Source organism: Platichthys flesus, chromosome 3 (assembly GCF_949316205.1).
Source record: "Platichthys flesus chromosome 3, fPlaFle2.1, whole genome shotgun sequence".
Taxonomy (NCBI): domain Eukaryota; kingdom Metazoa; phylum Chordata; class Actinopteri; order Pleuronectiformes; family Pleuronectidae; genus Platichthys; species Platichthys flesus.
This window is the reverse complement of record NC_084947.1, coordinates 27,189,658-27,209,930: the sequence shown is the minus strand read 5'-3', so window position 1 is coordinate 27,209,930 and position 20,273 is coordinate 27,189,658. Positions and strand designations below refer to the sequence as shown.

General features: G+C 38.2%; 1 protein-coding gene across 1 annotated transcript; it reads left to right on the top strand.

Moving 5' to 3' along the window:
- Positions 1-4,458: 4,458 nt before the first annotated feature.
- On the top strand, positions 4,459-19,140 carry LOC133950791 (nuclear receptor subfamily 5 group A member 2-like). Its single transcript, XM_062384919.1, has 7 exons — positions 4,459-4,480; positions 6,380-6,498; positions 6,724-6,865; positions 7,509-8,164; positions 14,467-14,586; positions 14,998-15,145; positions 17,177-19,140. Exons 1-7 carry the CDS (start codon positions 4,459-4,461, stop codon positions 17,422-17,424), a joined length of 1,455 nt encoding a protein of 484 aa, XP_062240903.1. The 3' UTR covers positions 17,425-19,140.
- Positions 19,141-20,273: the final 1,133 nt, after the last annotated feature.

The following is a 20,273-nucleotide window of genomic DNA, read 5'->3' as shown; positions in this document are numbered from 1 at the left end:
AGATCATCCTCTCAACCAGATGTAAATCATTTCATATTGTCAGCAGGTATGAGTCGAGTAAAACCTAAAACAATGTGCAAGGCTGAAAAGACCTAAAGAGTTTTTCTTTATATCTGCACTATCAACCATTTGAAATCATACAAGGCTGTTTATCACAGAGGGATTCAGTATAGCACCATACAACAGTTAACACCACATGAATATTTCTGCCCTTAGAGAATCTAATTTCACTTATCTGACATTGTGGTGGAAGCTGTATTGCCCTTTTGAAGAAGTAAGTGTGATATTCAATAGGTGGTTTCAATATATTTTTTATTTTATTTAGCAGGAAACCAACACATGTAACACTGCTGCATTTGTGACAGAAGAGAAGAAGGCAGCTGATCGACACGGGATCAACAAGCTCACAATCTGAAATCTTACAAATTATCTTTGAATTCGGTGTACAACATAGAAGCTCATGCTCCTTTAGCTTTCACCCAGAGTGATTGCAGGGCTATCTCCTTTTATCAATAAAGATCCTGCCATTCCGGCAGAAAATGGTTTTGGGTGGGAAGGCACAAAGTGAACAAAATATAAAGGATGAAGTCAAAACACAAGCCAGGCCCTAGTCCTTCCCCTTTATTTATTGTACAAATATATCTGAGAGACAGAGACAGAGCTTGTCTGACGCTGGGGCTCCGCTGACCTGTAGCCACAGCACATTTGCAAAACAAAATCGGGCCAGAGAAAAAACACCAGATAGCCATATTTCTTGGCCCCAGTGACAGAGGGCCCGACTCAGTGGGGGCCCCTTCCCCAGCCAACCTAGCTTGTTTTCTGGTCTGTGCTCCCTCATAGTTGGATGAGCAGATATAGGCTAATCGAGGACCTTGCTGTGACTCTGGGAGGTCAAGGGTGATAGATATAACCTATCTCCCTGTATGCACCTTCTGCTGAGCAAACAGTCTAATGACTCAGATGTGCTGTGCAAGTTTTTCAGCTTAGAAAGGGAAAGGCCATTAGTTCACTCTGCTTGATATTCTTAACCAGGGGTCTTCAACGTTTTTCAGGCCAAGGACCCTCAAACTGATGGAGAGATGGAGGAGGGACTCCCTACTATATATATATCATAAAATTGTGTTTTATATTGAACTAGGCCTAGTGACATGTATAAACATAGCTACCCTGTTATTGTGCATTCAATACTAAGCTATTCAAATAATACACACGTTCATATATTCATGTTTTTATTTTTAAAATGCATGGTATAGGAGCTCCAGTGTGTGCGACTTAACGATAACGTCTTCTGCCTCCATCTATCCATTCGCTACAATATGTTGGATTGGATTCATGTTAATGTGTATTTAAAGACATTTAAATTTGTGGTGAAAAAATTGGTTGAAGGAAAAAATGTGAAAATTTTGTCTAATCAACCAAATGTTGTGACCCCCCCTTCAGTACCTTCGCGGACCCCCTAGGGGTCACGGACCCCCTGTTGAAGACCTCTGTTCTTAACATTAAGCTGCTGTAAACTTTCTGCAACTACTATCATTTACTACCAACACATATCATGAAGAGATATGAACTAGGAAAATAGGATCCTTGAATGAACATAATTATTATTCAAATTTGCACTCAACATTTTCCCCACATGTGACTTCCTGCTCAATGCATTTTAAATTGATTTATATTGTCATCAACAAAAGTTATAGATCAAATGCAGAGTCAGTATCTTTCTTTACCTAGCTTTATATATACATTATACATATATATATATGCATAACATTTCAGCAGCAGCATGAATTATATCCTCCACAAAGATCATGCTGTTCAGTCAACACCTGAAACAGTTTCAGATGTGCATATCAAGGCTGACGCATGTACATTTAATGAGCTAAGACATCACACATTATCAACAGGATCACCATCAAAGTGGACCTTTAAATAGATATATGCACTCTACATATGGCAGATTCTTTCATAAACGTCTCTGTATTATTTCTTGAGAAATTCATAAAAATGTCAATGTTAAAGAGAATAATAAAAAAATCCTGGCTCTTCCCCCTCGGTCGAATCTGCTCTAAAGTTAATTGATTCTTCTCGAGTCCAACTCCTCCATCAGGTTGAAAAAATAAAAACCACAATAGTTTTTGCCTAATATTGATTAAAAACAGATGCAAATATTGGTGGAGATAATAAAAAGTGACCATCAGAACCTCAATGAAGAGAGATTATTGCATGACTGTTTGAATTTAGAACTTAGATCTTTCCAGGGGTTCATTATAGATGGTTAAGAATCATCTGTAGTACCTTTATGGATTATATAATTCTCCATCTTTGTGATTTGTTGTCCTGAGGTCACCAATGGGGTGCAACATTTAAAATTATACATAAATCACTCTGTTTTATCTTTTATTGTCATTTTGCTTTGCCTGTCAACATCGGGACATTTGACACTGGACTAATTATCTTCACACAACACCTCAGTGCTATGAACTTACTTTCCCCATCATCAAGGGCAGCGGTTCGCTCCTAGTCTTCCCCATCTGCATGCCCAAGTTCCTTTGGGTAAGATACTGAAGCCTGAATTGCCACTAATAGAAAGAGTGCTGCCCATAGATGCACTGTATGAATGTGGGTGTGAATTGGTTAAATGGCAATAAACTTTAATGCAAAGCGCTTTGAGTGGCTATCAAAACTAAATACAGACCATTTTACGGTCAGTTTCTTCCAAACTCTTCAGATTCACTGTCAAGCAGACAAGCAATCTGAATGGAAGTCAGGGTGCTGTTTACCAACTGTCAAGTCATCCCCTAACATTAACAAATTAACAAAGCAGCTTATTTCACCATAGATTCTGCTGATATGTCTGTATCCTCCCACTGGTAATTTGACCTCTTCCAACTATATGCACCATGAGTTTTTTGAGCAATTTGTTCCCCAAAATCTGCTCTTAGAATAACATCCGGGATTAACCCCTGTTTGAGTGATGGAAGACATACAAATGATTTAGACTTCCTCACGAAAGATGTGATAATAGTGACATTTGATTGTGAAACAGATCCGTGTCCAGTAACGCTAAGAGGTTCATTAGTATACTGTATTTTAAGAATGCTTAATGAACAGTTATCAGACTCTGTCTCCTCAAGGACAGTGGTCTGAAAAGTTTTACAGAGGTTGACCATCAGGATGTGTGTAGCAAGAGAACCCCTCACTGTATTGCAGAGACTGAACCCAACAGTCCAGAAAGGGATGGTAATCAATTTCTGCAAATGGATGTGGGCTTTGTATTAATGTCAGTGTCGTTTGTGTTTCCTGTCTTTAAAACTGTATGATGGCCAACAGTTGAGGACCTTCAGCTTTGTTTCGCGTTTCCACACAATGACCCTCAGAATCCTGACGGATCCTCAGCAGCCACCCACTGCTTCCTGTGTCATCAGCTAACAATAGACAGTTTGACGTCTCACAGTGCTTACCAAGCAAAATGCCCGACCAGAGTCAATTGATATTAATGCCAACATGAGTTGGAACAACTGTGCATGCATGTATATGTGGAGATAAATATAGAAATATCCAGAATGAAACAACCAACAATGAATAACAAGCCGGTTCAAAAATAAACTGGACATTCATTAAATCTGTACAATTACTCTGCTAAAGCTATATAGAAATGAAAGCTAATGAAATGGCAAATACCTAATTAGTATGATATAAACCTAATAAATGCACTAATAAATACAACTCATTATAAAATATACTAATCAATAGTGCCACATTATTATTAACATTATAATTATAATTATAATTATAATTATTATTATTATTATTATTATTATTATTATTATTATTATTATTATCAGTGGTATTAGTATTGTTGATGTAACCGTACAACAGTAGTTATTTCAGAATAGAGATTTTGAGAAATTGAGTGTTTTATAATCTGTTGGGTCGCGTGTGTATTCAAAAGTTCCCTCTGCAGTCTTTTCTGCATCAAAAGTAAATGTAAGAACATAAATAATTAAATTATAAATGTGTGAAAATGTTCTCTGTAACTACAGCTGTGAAAGCTGCTCTTTTATAGTTTTTTTGCTAAACAAATTGAGATGATCGAGCCGGTTCCTGAGTGTGTGTAGAAGGTATGACTCCTCATCAGCACCGCTCTGCTGCTCTGTCCGCACGCATTTTCACTGGGGAGGCAGCGAGCGTCCGTCACGTGACTCAGGGTCCACCAATAGCAGCTCGCTAGCCTAACTTTACTGATAAGGGATGCACAGTAAAGAGCGAGCGGACAGAATGAGTTTCACTCCGAGCTGCAGTTGTGGCCACACTGGTTCTTAAAGCAGTGTTAAAATAGACAGTGTCCATCTGGATTTGCTTCCTTTTTGATTTTGCTCTGCTCAGCAGCCAATGTGAAGCTGCAGCTACTCCTCCATCAGCTTTTACTCATCAGACCACCACTGACTGGCTGCGGTACAGATGTTGGGAGACAAGGCTCACGGTAAGGCTCTCCTCTGTCATCAGTCTGTGTCTCCATTATAGCATGCAGGTATATGTTGAAATGCTCTGTGACCTAAACCTGCACAAAGTCATTCCTCAGCTTCACAGATACACAGCCTGTTGTCTCATTAAGATACATGAGAAGTTGTCTGACAGGCAAATACAGCAATGTCTTTATATGACAAAACCGATACATTTGTGATTCCCCTTTTATTAAACGACAATGGAAATAAAAAAAAATCCAAGTATGTCTATTTAAAAACTAAGATAAAACGAGACCAATAATTGTGAAATTAAGTAGACATTTAGAAAAAAGCACGAAGAATAATAAAGAATAAAATAGACCTTTGTAATAATTAGTTGCTAAGTTGTTCAATTTCTAGCGTTAAAATTCTGTCGACAATATAATCTTCATAGTCTGATATAACGACCCTGTTTTAATGTATTGATGATCACGGCATGTCAAACAACGAGCGTACATAATAATAATAATAATAATAATAATAATAATAATAATAATAATAATGATACTAATAATGATAATAATAATAATAATAATGATAACATAAAATCAAAGTAACTCATATTCATTTGATTTGTTTCATACAAACGTCTCGCGGCCACTCTCTTACGTCCTCCGACTCTCCGCGTGTCCTCTGGACCGTTTCACTGGGCGCGGTTTCTCGGTTTCATGGCCTCCACGTCTCGCCCTGATTCCTCACATCGTCCCCGTTCATCACCGCGACTGCTTCTGCCTCAACGTGGCTGCTCAACGGCCGCAGAGTAACCGGCTGTTCGATTCCTCACGGCGGCCGGGCAGTGTTCAACCGCTCTGTCTAACGGGCCAAGCGCCCCAGCCTGTGATGAATTATTCTGTGAACTCAGTGATGAAGCTTCCTCATGTCCGCTGGCAGGTACAAGATTTCAACCTCGAATAAAAAACACAAACAGAAGAAATAAAAGTCATGTGCGTGTTGATGGGGTGGATTCATTAAAATTCACAGAGGTCACATTTTACGTTGATGAATTGTTTGTATCTTATGTCATAAATTCACAGTGAAAGAAAGTGCATGGAGAGCGGGGGTCTTAAAATTCACGTTTCGGTGCATTTAGCTGTTATTTATAAAATAATACATACATATAGCGCTAAATCACAACAGTCATTATAACTGTGAAAAGCGATATATATATATATGTATATATAGGAGATATATAAACTCATGTAGGTAATTGGGTATCCTATTAAATCATGTCTCAGTTTTTCCGAGATTCGTTAACCAACGTTTTTTATACATATTCTACATCAACACAGATCAATTCAATAAATTGAATGCCCGATAAATTTGAATTCATGTCTTAACATTTGTTTGGGGGCAAAAGAGCTTTAATAAAGAATGCAGAACAAAACTATTCCAAAACAACCAGTAGGCTATCGTATATTATTCAGCTTTAAATGTGCACCAAATAGATTTTCATTAAATAATTGGGATAGTTTCAAATAAATTGTGTTATTATAGCCTTATAGCTCTATACATGTATGATACTATTTCTTTAAATATGAAGAAACATCAATTCGGCCATGCTGATTAACAAGAACAATATTATTTATTTCACAGGTATAACAACAACAAACATAGGTTAATTTGAATACAAATATTCTGGTTTATTTTATTTAAAAAAATATAACGTGTTTTAAAGTGTAAGACATCTGAAAAACTATTAAATCAAATTTTCTTATTCTTACTAGACTTCTGGAAAAAATAAAGAAGGATGTGCTTTTTTATTTTCTGTTAATAATCCTTGAGAGAAAAGGTGGATGTTTCAACAGTGCGCTAACTTGTCCTGTCTGTGTGTGTGTCTGTGTGTGCGTGTGTTTGTATTTGGGTGTTTGGGTGTGAAGGTGTGACTTTGAAGGTTATGGAATACACATATGATGATGACCTTGAAGAGCTGTGTCCTGTGTGTGGAGACAAAGTGTCTGGATACCACTACGGTCTGCTCACTTGTGAGAGCTGCAAGGTAAAGATGCAGAAAAACACACGAAAAAACTTTGTATTTCCACTTCTCTTATCCTAAAATGTCAAACACTGTTATATCCTGGTGTGTAAATGAATTCATATATTTTAATATGTAGCCTCTGATATAGACTTAAAAACGTTATCCTCAGCGGATTAATTAATGACGTTTTGTTTTGAAGACACAAGTTTGGATGATTAAAAACTACATGTGTGATGCATGTTTAAGGGCTTCTTTAAGAGGACGGTGCAGAATAACAAGAGGTACACATGTGCGGAAAACCAGGAGTGTAAAATAGACAAGACCCAGAGGAAGAGATGTCCTTTCTGTCGCTTCCAGAAATGCCTCAACGTCGGGATGCGGCTAGAAGGTAAACCTCACTCTGCACAGCCCAAATTTAAATGGATCCGATCTGCAGTCAACATTTATTGGGGGGTCAATGAGTTATTACTTGGGAGGGGAAAATGTAGAGACTTAAATTGTTACACATTCATTATTGCAGTTTATATGGTATAATTCTAATAATAATTCCACAAACTAGCTGTCCTTATTTAAATGTTTATAAGTTCATCATTTTTTCTGAAGAAAACACAGATAAATAATTTTTTTTGGTGCTGGTGGCTCTCTTGTTTTATATGCACATGAGATGAGATTAATTCCCAGACAGCAATGCAGGAAAGCACCTGCTTCCGTAGCAGAAAAAGGACACATTCTTGACTTACTGATAAAACCCCGGAGACTCCCCTGTTTTAAATCAAAAGCTCTATTTAGGCTGCAAGAAGGAGTGGAGCTGCACAGACTCTGGGGATTCTTCTCAGCCCTAAAAAGGGAAGCAAAAATGACCAACATGTCTGTTATTTACTCTGTATGAATAGTTGCTGCTGAAATGCAGCTCATGGTCTATGAGTACAGAGTCTGGTTTCAGTTTATTGGGATGGCAGTGGATCAGAATTCAGTAGAGTTTGTGTTTTAATAGTAAATCTGTTTTTTGCCTCTTGTCCCTTGTATGACAGCGGTGCGAGCAGACCGCATGCGTGGGGGGAGGAATAAATTTGGCCCCATGTACAAGAGAGACAGGGCCCTGAAGCAACAGAAGAAAGCTTTGATACGATCCAATGGTTTCAAGCTGGAGAGCGCAGCTCTTCCACCAGCATCTCCGCTGCAGACTGACTATGGCTTCACCGGCACCCTGCACACGCTGCCCACCATTTCCAAAAATTTGCTCCCCTCCACCCCAAGCTCAATCACCCCGACAGACTACGAGGCCAACCTCTATGGACCCCCATCCTTAGGCATGGCCATGCAGTCCCACATGCCGATCACTAGCCAGTACCAGTACACAGCCTTCCCTGGCAGGGCAATTAAAGCTGAGTGTCCTGACTACACCAGCTCACCTGAGTCTCTGACAGGATACCCCTACCCAGACATGTACCCCTCAGCCTCGCCACAGCCGCCCAGCCTGCCACCACTGGTGCTGGAGCTACTGCGCTGTGATCCAGATGAACTGGTGGTGCAGAATAAGATTGTGACTCATCTGCAGCAGGAGCAGAGTGGCCGGGGCCGGCTGGACAAGCCCAGCACCTTCAGTCTAATGTGTCGCATGGCAGACCAGACTCTCTTCTCCATAGTGGAGTGGGCTCGAAGCTGCATCTTTTTCAAGGAGCTCAGGGTGAGTACCAAGCTCTTTGCCCCATCCTCATGTTCACACCGGCATGTCTACTCTGAACAGTTCAAAGGTCACATTTTACAGCTGCACTCAAGATTTAATTTTATGTTAAACTCCAGCCTTTGAACAGGACAGTCTAAAATCTTGATCTAAATTCTAACTTAGTACTGTATGTCATCTATGCTGTTTTTCACAAAAAGAGGAATGATAAATACTACAAAAAACATAAATGAAATGTTCCATATACAAAAGTAAGCAAAATTACATTTTTCATTTGATTTTTAAATTTGTACTTTCACCATTTCCTCCATTAATGCCTAAGATTTTCACTTACAAAATTCACATTAAAAAAAAACAGAAATCAGAAAAAAAAACCCTCACCATCCATGAATGCCACATTCTATTTCCTACCTTTATGAACTTTCCTAATGTCTGTATCAAAACTGAGGTTAGTTGGAAAACTCTAAGGTATGTCTCTGTTTTTAGTAATTCTGAAATATAAACTTACATTTTACAATCAGAAAATCTAGAAGCCACAGGAGTCCACTTTCAAAGTATAGAACCCTTCTCAAAATGGCCCTGTCATTTAAACATTTTGAAAAACACTTTATATGATCATTGATGAATCTAGCATAACTAAAACACGTGATGATATTTAGGAACAGCTTAGATATGTTGATGATCATTTACAGCAGTTTTTGAATCGGTTTGCTAGTGCAGATGCATCGAAAAAGTAAATCCCATTGATAAGCGTCAAGCGTTAGCAAGGAGATGTCACGTTACTCTTCTCTTTCTTTTTGCAGTTTTCCTATTTCCTAATTCAATGTGTTACTTAAGAAAATAGGAACGCGGTTGCATAACATTTGCTTTGCTCTAAGAAATCAGAGGGAAAAGGACGTTTTTTCCGATCCGCTGGCAATTAAGTTTACAGCCTTATATAATCTTTCAGTATAAAAAACCTTAAATACATCCAAAGTTGACTCATACAACCACAATGCACTGCTGAAGCCCATTGTATAATGACTGGAAATCACACAGGTAAAAAAAACATGGAATGTGAGAGTACACAAGCTTTCAACTAAAACATGTAAAACATGCACAAGCATGAGCCGCTGGAGGTTAAGGCCCGTACTTTGTTGATTTTGCTTTGCAGGGACAGAAGCATTAGCTCCATGAAATTACTGTAACATATTATTCACTTACATAGCATCTTTACAGTACGTGCTCTATCTTGGTGATTTGCTCTCGTTTTCTTTATTAACGCATATGCACAAACAATAATGTTCAACACAAACATAAAAACAAAACTTCTCCTCTATTTTGATCTATATATTGATATTTTATTTCTACTCAACTGTAGCTTGATGCGTTATCTGTCTTATCATGACGCTGGAGTATTTTGGTCATGTCATGCATTTAGATGATCAGCCACACTAAAACTACACACACACATACACACATACACACAAACACACACACACGCACGCATGCTATAATAACTATAAACGCACACACACACACACACACAGACACTAGACATTAGAAATCAATAGTGTTTTTGCGTTTAACTGTTTCGCTGTATGGGTGAATACACCCACTGATCAAAGTAAAAATGTAGGATCAGAATCATTTTCTGGCAAGTCATGCTTGGTTCACAACAATGAGGACAAAATTATATTATAAATGAGGATATGATATCTATACTCTGCCTGTAACAACAGAAGTTGGGTTGAGGCCATTGGACTGTATTTAAATTTAATATAAACACATATGGGAAACAGTCCCCTGGTCACTGAAGTGAACCATTTACATGAACTAATTTTAACCATATTTTGCCAGGACTATTAACACAAGAGTTGTCTGTTGTGTTTGAAATCACCTAAGCAAAGTAAAAGTAAGCAGAGCTGGATGAACAGAGCTGGGTCTTTGTCTAGTTTCTCTCTGAAAATATTCTGCAGATACATCTTTGCGTAGAGAGCAGCATGTCTTCCTGTAAAAAGGGCACTATAGTCATGCATACATCATACGTCACGTTTAGGGCTGCTAACAGATGATGAGGTCATTAAAAATACAATATATACAAACACAAGTTGGTTGTTCAAGGTACATGTAATATACAAATGTGAGAGATGGATGTTTCAGATTCTGAAAACATATCAGTAGAGCTGCAAATGGAAATGTGTTGAATGAAAAGGACTAAATATGATGGTTGAGAACGTCAGGAAGGATTTGATTATTTTATGCCATCCTCGTCTCAGAAACAAAGACCACATTGTGTTGAAGGTGTGATTTGTTTTATCCTCTCAGACTAACAACCATTCTTTCCATAACTGATTCAGGAGAGAGGCACAGAAGGTGCTCCTATGTCATCACCGTGGAGTAGACAATAAAATGTCTTAACATGTTATAATTGAATCCTCCCTAAAATATACAGATTCAAATTTACTTGGACATATGTTTTCAAGTCTTATATAGTACTATTGATTAACATTTTCTGTCAGACACGCCTGCAGCACTGTGCAATGGGATGCCTGTTTCACATTTGTGTTGCATACTGCAGACTTGCTCACATATTCATGTCTAATCTGAGTCTTAGTCACACATAGCCTCAGTGCATCCCTTCAACACATGCATGTGTACTGGTATTTAGGATAATCAGTGACATCACTGTTTTTTATATCCCCTGTACAATTAAGATATTTGCTTGGAGAGAAAATATTAAAAACAACATTTCTTTCATTGTTGTTGAGGTCTTTTATTATGTCATAGGCATAGGACAATAAATCACCTTTAATTTCCTGTGTTTTTTCTGAGAAGAGTTCAACAGCTGAATTCAAGTAGCAACAAACTTCTCCTATATTAAATCAAGACCATCATCCTTGCTTCCTCTTTGTGATGTTAAACCACAGTCCAGCTGCTGTGACATTGTTTGGCAGAAGTGGCTAGCCTAAATGAAATAATTTTAGGAAGAACACTTTGAACCTCGGCAGAGACGTTTATTTCAAAAGTTTCCCATCTTGCTTTTTCATGTTTGTATAATATTATTTAATTAGAATTTAAAAATAAGAAATGATTACAAATAAGAATGTGTGTCTCTCTGTCTCTCTACTCTCTGTAAACATTAAAAACTGTATTTTCACTTCGGACGGACTGAGAATTTCCCTGTGCATTTTGAATTATTTGATGTAATTTGGAGAAAGGCGGAAACATAGGGGTATGTAAGATGAAGTATTAGGTGGAGAGAAGGTAGTAGGGGCCAGAAAATATATATAATAATAATAATAAAATATATCATTGAAAGATAGTGTTCTAAAAATGTTGTGTTATATCAGCAATATCAGCATATTAAACAAAATTAAGAGATCTTTTGATTTGCATATATAATTCATTTTATCAAATACATTTTGTTTTTAAATCTGCACTTTTACACCCAGTAATATGACCCCCCCCCCCCCCACCAGTAAAATAACTATAAAGTCAGATTATGCCTCCTCAAAGCTTCATGCTTAATTCATCTAATGTGTCTGTTGACAGTCAGAGCAGTTTAATGTTCAGTGGACGGCCAGCATGGACAGTGAGAATATAGCGGAGCATTTGTTTTTCAAGATAGCCTCCGGCAGAAAGAGTTGTTTCCCTGGGATGGATTATTACATTCCATTTAGGCGATAACGGGTAAAGTCAGCTCTCCACTGCAGCTCTGTGCCGCGCTCGTCTACATTGTTGCTGAGGACGTGCACATACAGGCCATCATGAATATGCTGCTACTAGAGCCAGTGTAGTGACACAGTTACATGTCCAGGAAGATTTTGAAGAGTTCTGATAAAAAATGTTATGCAATAAAGATTTACGCTGAGCAACAAAGTTATACACATAATACTTAAAATTTGAGGAAGCCATTTTCAGAAAGACAAGACCTCATAAGACACTAAATATGAATATGATCAAATATTAATATATTCCCTATGTGTCTCTGTGTCACAATACAAATGTCAGTGAGGCATATTGTATATTCAATCTTTTTAGATATTAAAATAATTTTTCCAACATTAGATTTAATCATTTTGCAGTAACATTCTCATATTGTGTCTGCTGTTAACAGTACAGGTTTCAGTTTATGTTAAGTCTAGATGTTTCCAAAGTAAGTAGCAATCCAGCTTTTTCATTTGCCAATAGTGCTGCTGTGCAGTATCTGCTGCTACCTATTGAACATGGCTTTGTGTCCACTGCTTCTTCACAGCTGCACTGCAGCACAATCAACATTATTCCCACTGACAACACAGAAGAAACTTGCATCGTCTAAACACTGTCACACAACTGCAAAACGCATTCACATGTTGCCTCAACTCTTAATTCAGCAAAATAAAATGAATGGGCAGACCTGAGGAGTGTGTGTGCGACACTGTCATCCCTCTCAAAGCAGGCTGAATCAAGACATGTTGGATTTATATTGCTCTTCCTGGTATTGTAGTCAGGGTTTCTACATTACGGTTTGATAGTGTGATGCCAATATATATTTGTGCCAGTGCTGGTATTGCCAATCATTGACTGCCTGACTACTGATTTGAAAAGGCCGTAATACCATTAGCCTCTCCTGCCCAAGATTACTTTCACTAACCACCAGGGAGATGATGGATAAGTAACAGCTTTCAAAGGAACCATAATGTGAACATCTGCAGTTCATCTCTATGTCATATTTACCCACTTTAAGCAAAGCACCAAGCACAGTAAGCTGGTCGAATTGGGCCAAGCACAGGGCATAAGGAGGTATTGAAATTTTAGTGATTCTCTCTACATAAGATTCAACTAGCTCTGTTTGTTATCTTCACCATAAAACTGATAAAACTGCTGTTGTTTTCTGACCAAATGTTTTCTCAAAAATCTGAAATGGTCGTAAAAGGATGTAGGAACTGCCAGGTCTCTTATTTTTCTGGTCAGTGTAGCAGCAACGTATAAGTCAAAAATCTGCCAATATAGATGGTAAATGGTCTGTATTTATATAGCACTTTTCTATTCTTTACAGTACAGGCTATTGCCATTCACACACACACACACATTCATACAGTGCTTCTATGGGCAGCATTTTTTTATATGAAGTGCAATTCTTGGTTCAGTATCAGTGTAGGGTCCAGTTATTCAGTAATTATTGATAATGTAATTAAAAAGTATATCTATTAATATAAGTATTAAGAAATATATTTCCTGAACATGGCATGACCCGATGTTTCGCACATAGCTGATGATGTATGCTTTTTCTGTGATAATCCTGCAGATTTTTACTTCATTGCCGTGAGATACAATGTGGCTCTCACAGGTAAAACATTATATATGACAGCCTTATAACCTGTGGTGTATATCAGTGTAACCTAGTGCTTGGGGCAGGCAGTAACACTGACATAAAATAAAACTCTTTTCCCCTGATTTTTTGGCTGCAACTCAGTGTACAACTCCTCCTGAAGAGGAAGCGCAGGAGGTCGCTAAGACCTCATACTTCCTTAACCCCTTCCTTTATCATTGTACAGCCAGGACCCCACCACTGCAGCAGTTCAGGTTGGTTTGTGGCCAACAAGATTGGACCCTCCCCTCAACCACTGATATATAGTTTAATTCACAAAGACAGTAATTCTGTCAGCTCTGTGTCAGACGAATGTGTGTTTGGGCCTATTAGCAGCTGCGGCTCGAAAATTACTGACTGCTGTGTCCTTCACTGTGTAGACAGTATTGCACGTCCATCCCCCAGAGCAGAGCAGATGGAAGATTAGGGAGAGGTGACCAGGTCTCAGACGATGCTCATAAATACACAACACACATTCACCGAAGAAACACACATACTGACATACACATACCACCAAGCATCATTTCATTTCTCTTCTCTTTTTTTCATCTCTGTTTCTGTCATATAATTTAGTGAGATCTGTCTGCAAGGCAACATACACTTTTTAAAAATTTACACGTGAAGAAGGAAAAGTCAGAGGCTTCCATAGACCATGTTATATGTTTTTAAACAACACAAAATGGTAGAAAATACATTTGAAAAGGTGGTTATTGATTTCCTCCATCCAAGGTGAGTGTAGAATCTGTGAGAGACATTAAGAGATGACTAATCCCAACTATTTACATGTCTGAAAGTATATCGATCAGGATTTTCAGTGTAACGTCAACAAAGAGAAGGCAAAAAAAAGCTGTGAGATGTGAATGTATGAACAGAATTAACCTCAGATTGTAGACCTGCCATAGGAAGAAGATTTATTTGTCTCTGCTCTCTTGGTTCATCTGTCTCTTCTCTCCATCCATCTGTCTGTTCGAAGGTGGGAGATCAAATGAAGCTGCTCCATAACTGCTGGTCGGAACTCCTGGTCCTGGATCACATTTTCAGACAAGTGCAACATGGAAAGGAAGACAGTATCCTGCTGGTGACCGGCCAGGAGGTACCAACTCCCACCTACAATTTCCCCTCAAAACAATGCATAGTCTGATTCATATACTAACACCTCACCAAATCTTCGAACTGCAGTCCCAGTGTCTATTGTCTTTGTTTGATCTATAAAAGGAGCAGGTTTAGCAGTACTGATATTTTAAAATATTTTATACAAAGGCCACTGATCCATATTTACAGCACAAAATATCTTTTTAACACATCTTTTTCTCTATGTTGTTTGACTGATGTTGATGGATAAACTCTGTTTTCTATTGTGATTCAAATGCAGACGGAATAAAAACATCACAAAAATTCTGCAAATGGGGATCAGCTTTTAACACGCTTCACAAAAAAAAGAGTCTTTGCAATTAAGTCTAATGACTAAGGGGCTTGGAAAATAACCAGTAGCCCGTGTTTGCAGGTGGAGCTGTCATCCATCCTGTCCCAAGCTGAGGTCACTCTGTCCGGTTTGGTGCAGAGAGGTCAGGAGCTGGCGGCGAGGTTGCGGGTGCTGCAGGTTGACTGTAGAGAGATCGCCTGCATGAAATTCCTCCTCCTGTTCAACCCCAGTGAGTCACCCTCATGTTTGTAATCCATCAATGTGATGGGATGAAGAGGCATGTTGTCATCTTATAGTTTTAAGTCTGTTGTCAGACTTAAAACATTCAAATAGGATAAAAATAATTATTATTTCATGTACAGATTTTCCAATATTTATTGAGACTGATTCATCCTTGAATCAAAACAAAATATGTTTTGAAAGTCCTGAGGTTATACAAGTGTAACGTGTAGATTGGGTACTTGCAGAATAATAGCCAGTTTTGATGCAAAAATCAATCATGTTTGTGGCGCTGACATATTGATGCTGTCTTTTGGCACTATTTGAATAGCAACAGAGACATTTTAATGGGAATCTGTCACCGCTGCAGCCTATCTGCAGTACCTATTTATCTATAAGGTTACAAGTATTTTCCAAACTGGCCTTTCTCCCTCCAATAAATTCACTTAATTATTTAATTAATTAAATTTCTAGGGTTGACAAAAGCCAATATTAACAAAGACATCCTCCTCCATTGTCCACTAATGGCATTCAAAAGAAGCGTAATGGATGGCTCTATCATTCGATAGTAGGACCAACATTCATGTAGCGGCTTGTGCAGATGGAGAGAGCATAGATGCGGCTTGCCCAGATTCCCAGAAGTGTTTGCTGTTTAGCGCTGGCAAAGCGGGGAACAAAGAGCTTTTGAATGGTGAGAGCACTTGTCGTAGGCAGAAAATATGTGCTGTCTTTGCCGGCAGCTTCTTTGCTTGCGCTCTCAGTCTTGCTCTCGCTCTCGCTCTCGCTCTCGCTCTCCCTCATCTTCAGAGTCAGGTTTGTTGGGGGTAATTTAATTGCCCTTAAGCAGTTTGAAAAGATGATTCAGAACATTGATTCAAAACATGTAATTACTGTCTGAAAGGATTCTCCAGGATGGGCTCAGCTGATGTTGAATGCCGGTCCAACCAAGGGCTTGGCTATTGTCTCATAAGTACACAGAATCACGAACACTAACACACAGCCACCCACACTCCACAAAGTACAGCTTATATACACATATATATATATATATATATATATATATATATATATATAAGCTCCATCTATAATACACTGTATAACTGCAACCCTGTAGCCAACATAAGTGAGTTTTTTTTATCAAAGTGATTGGTTTCTTTTCTCTGTTAATCTGAAATAGCCTTTTAATATATATAGTAAGTTTAATACTAACACACTGGAACAAATTAAAGCAATTTCTCTGAAACCAAAATTGCAAACTCAATATTGGCACTAACTAGTTGTCATCCAAATAAGCAAGCAAACAAATGTATATAACAAAAGAGGAATCTTCTAGAAAGTGAACTGAGGTCCACACAAGTCTTTTTTAGATTTCAATATTACACCGCATGGCAAGATACTGAATCCCCTGATGACTGTATCGGCTGTAATGGAAGAACAGCATATAGCAGTTCAATCAGTCGCCATGAAGCTGGCTCCAAAATGTGTATAAATCTCTATTCCCTGATGACATGTTGTTGAAAGTTCCACAACATGTCATAGTAAGTAAACCGTGAGATGAGATTATTTCATCAAATTACTAATTCAAAGTTCAGGACAAACCTTTTCACAAAGGAAAGGAATTAGTGTAAACTGTAAAGCTTTTTTATATATTTCAACAAAATCACATTATTAAAAGGCTTGATTTTCAGTTTATGGGAAGTCTGTTCTTTATATATGCCCAACTCTAAATTCAATTTAAAATATGCATCCCTACAGCAGGTAACTGGATAAGCACAATAAAACCAGATGAATCTTCTTGTCCTAGTTTATATTTTATATCTTGAAGCATACAATCCCATTCAAATGCACAATACATTCATAACAATATTGACCTCCCCGTAATTACCTTTAAGTCCTGGAAAATTATCTTATTTAACATCTCCCTCAATGTATCATCTATTCAATATAGCTATATGTTGTAGACTATCAGGGATTTTATGGCTGCCTTAAGAAATCTAATAAAAGTATTAAAGATGTTTTATGTATCATGGTGTGTGTGCAGATGTGAAGCTGCTGGAGAACCAGGCATTTGTGGAGGGTGTCCAGGAACAGGTGAATGCGGCTCTGCTGGAGTACACCCTGTCCACCTACCCTCAGTTCCAGGAGAAGTTCAGCCAGCTGGTGATGCGGCTGCCAGAGCTGCGCTCCCTCAGCACGCAGGCCGAGGACTACCTGTGCTACATGCATCTGAGTGGAGAGGTGCCCTGCAACAACCTGCTCATTGAGATGCTGCATGCCAAACGAGCGTGAGTGTAAGGGATGTGCGCAGAAGGCTCCACCTTCATGTGCTGTTTGTTTAAGTGAGTGTGTAAGGGAGAGTGTGAGAGAGATGAACAAAATCTAAGGAGATACACAGGTTCGTACTGGGTCATCTTAGTGAGTTGAGTTGAGTTGGAGAGGAGAAAATGTCCGTTTGAGTTTGGAGTTATAAAGTTCCATCTGTATTCAAGGCAGATTGGCTATTTTGAGTGTTAATGTTTTTATATCCTTGAAAGCTCCATTAACATGACCTTTGTAAACTGGATTTTCTGCCCTGTTTTCAAAAACCTAAAAATAAGATCTGCCTGTAGAGTTGCATTAAATTATCTTTTACCAAATATAACCAATGGCACCAACACGATTTCCAACGTCCCACAGCTGCCCAGCAAACATTTAAACTCAGTGATACTGATAGGATGTTTTTAATGTGAGATTGGGTGCTGGTTGAGCTGATGTTCATCTGTCTCGAAACAAGATGGGACTATTTTTATGAAAACATCTGATGGTTGGGTAGCTACCGTGCACCTTATGCGACCTCATGATACCAAGATCAGCAACGTTGTTCCCAGATTATTATTATTATTAGATTATTATTTAGATGCATACAGACATCAGGGTTTTAAACAATGTGGTCTTGTCAGACTAGATTAAAACTGCTCTTATCTCTGCATTTGTTCTTCAAGTCACCAACTTTACAAAAAAAAAACTAAAAACGCTGTGGCTCAGTATAGTTTTACTTTAATCTATTTAGATGTTAATAAATTGGTATATCAAAGCCAGATATGATAAGAGAAATATAATTATTCATCAAACTCTGAAACAGAGAGGGAGAGGGACACAGGCAGATAAAGGAGACGGTAAATAGAGAAACTGCACTCAGTATACACTGTGCTTTGTGGGTGAAAAAATAAAAGGAATTCAGAGCAGGGAGGGGATGGAGAAAAGACACATCGGTGTGCTAATTGTAAGAAAGACACAAATGAAAATGACAGCATTTTTCTAAAACAGAAAACGTGTGAAAGCAAAAGGAAGCATCAGTGAGTGTTTGCCCTTCAGCAAAGATGACACAGGGATGGAAAAGGCAACATTTGGTTTCAAGTTTCTTTTCAAAATGTAATTTGTTTAGTCCATATCTCAAGAAAACAACAGGCCCTCAAAAAAGAAAGGTTACGTTTGTGTCACTTTTCAACACACTGACTCATTGACACATTGACTGATCATCGGTGCTGTTACTGAGACGGTTGTTGGAGCACATAATGAAAAAGATGACATTTTACGAACATATACCTTCTGTAATTAATGCTGATGTGCTAATATTTCCTTGTTGTCATCAAATCTTCCCTGCCCTGTGTTTGACTGACAGCCAAGTCCACTGGTTCCTGCTGAAGACATAAACCATTAGAAACCTGTCACTAATATAAAGCTTCAATTTTGAAAAGCTCAGTCCTTTCCTGAAACAGCTGATCAAATGTCACTTGTCGGGCACTATTTCTAATTTCACTTTTCAATGTTGGGATTATAGTAACTGTTGACAGCAGCAACTCACTGCATGTTAGCAGTGAAGTACAGTCATCTTGTTCTGCTTGGTCTCCAAACAACTGGGTCTATACAAAGCAAAGGATGCTGGTTAACTTCAGGTTACTAAATGTCTTTTGTCAAGTTTAGGGGAAATCAGGATTATGATTTAATAAAAAGACGTTAAACATATCCCATCTCTCTCTTCTTCTTGACTTTCTCAATAATCAACCCAAGATCTGTCCTTGCAGTTGTGCTTTGAGAGGCCTAAAAACAGAACCACAAAGTCATAAATCATGTTTGGTTGCAAAAAGCAATTATTGTAAGAAAAAAATATATATGTTGACAATGTGTTTTGCTGATATATTTAAAATGAATATTTTATTTGAAAGATTGCTCATTCATATGTTAATTAAACCCATCATTCTGGTGGTTTTTCATTCCTTAAACTGAACTCTGTAGGACACTGCGTATATTCCTTCATGCAGTCTTTAATTGAAGTTGTGTCCATCTCTGTAAGAAAGGGGGGGTTGGTTTAATAGTAGTGAGCGACACATCCGTCCTGGTGACACCATTATTACTTCATGTGGAAGTAGCGTTTGCCAGGAGAAAAGCATTTACATCAAAATGTGCTAGTTTTTTTTTTTTTTTTACAAACTTGTGCCAATCTCATCCCCATTTGTCTCAATTTTTTGTTTCTCGTGCATGTTGCTGTTATCACTGAGCACAGCAGCCAAGCTATTTGAATCATTATAGAGATGAAAGATGAACACTATGATCCAGTTGAGGAGACAGTATTAAATACACATCATGTTCTATTTTTTAAAAAGTAAAGTGTTCCATCCAGAATTTTGTTCTTGTCAGGTTGATCATCATTGGCCACTGACATATTCCTGCGTAATGTATAGATTTTCAACAGAATATCCTATCTGGCAATTGGTTGACAACATCTCTGTCCTTACTGACCCTAGAACACTGTACAGTGTATCTGTAGAAGTCAGTGTTCATCATGTATTTTGTCTCCAGATGTGTTAAACCCTATTTGAAAGCCTGTCTGTCTTCGATGATGACAATGTAACCGATAATGACTGTCAGTGGAACCAGCACCACCTGAGAAACAAAGACACCATTCACCCAGTGTTTGTAAGATTGTGCAGCTAAACTTTCTCACTGTGGACATTTAGATTCATTCTGAGCGCATCCATCGCCGTGGCACATTTCAAGGTGTCGTAGACAATCACTCCACCTGCCTTAACTTAATGTCTAAGATACACACACACCAGGTTTTTCCAGTTGAGAGCGCTGTGTAATCAATCTGTACAGTA

What these genes read in the sequence shown, in the direction of transcription:
- LOC133950791 (XM_062384919.1), top strand. Translation starts at nt 4,459, where the DNA reads ATGTTGGGAGACAAGGCTCACG. An exon ending in GTTGGGAGACAAGGCTCACG is followed by an intron (nt 4,481 to 6,379) that starts GTAAGGCTCTCC and finishes TTGGGTGTGAAG; the next exon opens with GTGTGACTTTGAAGGTTATG. An exon ending in CCTCCTCCTGTTCAACCCCA is followed by an intron (nt 15,146 to 17,176) that starts GTGAGTCACCCT and finishes GTGTGTGTGCAG; the next exon opens with ATGTGAAGCTGCTGGAGAAC.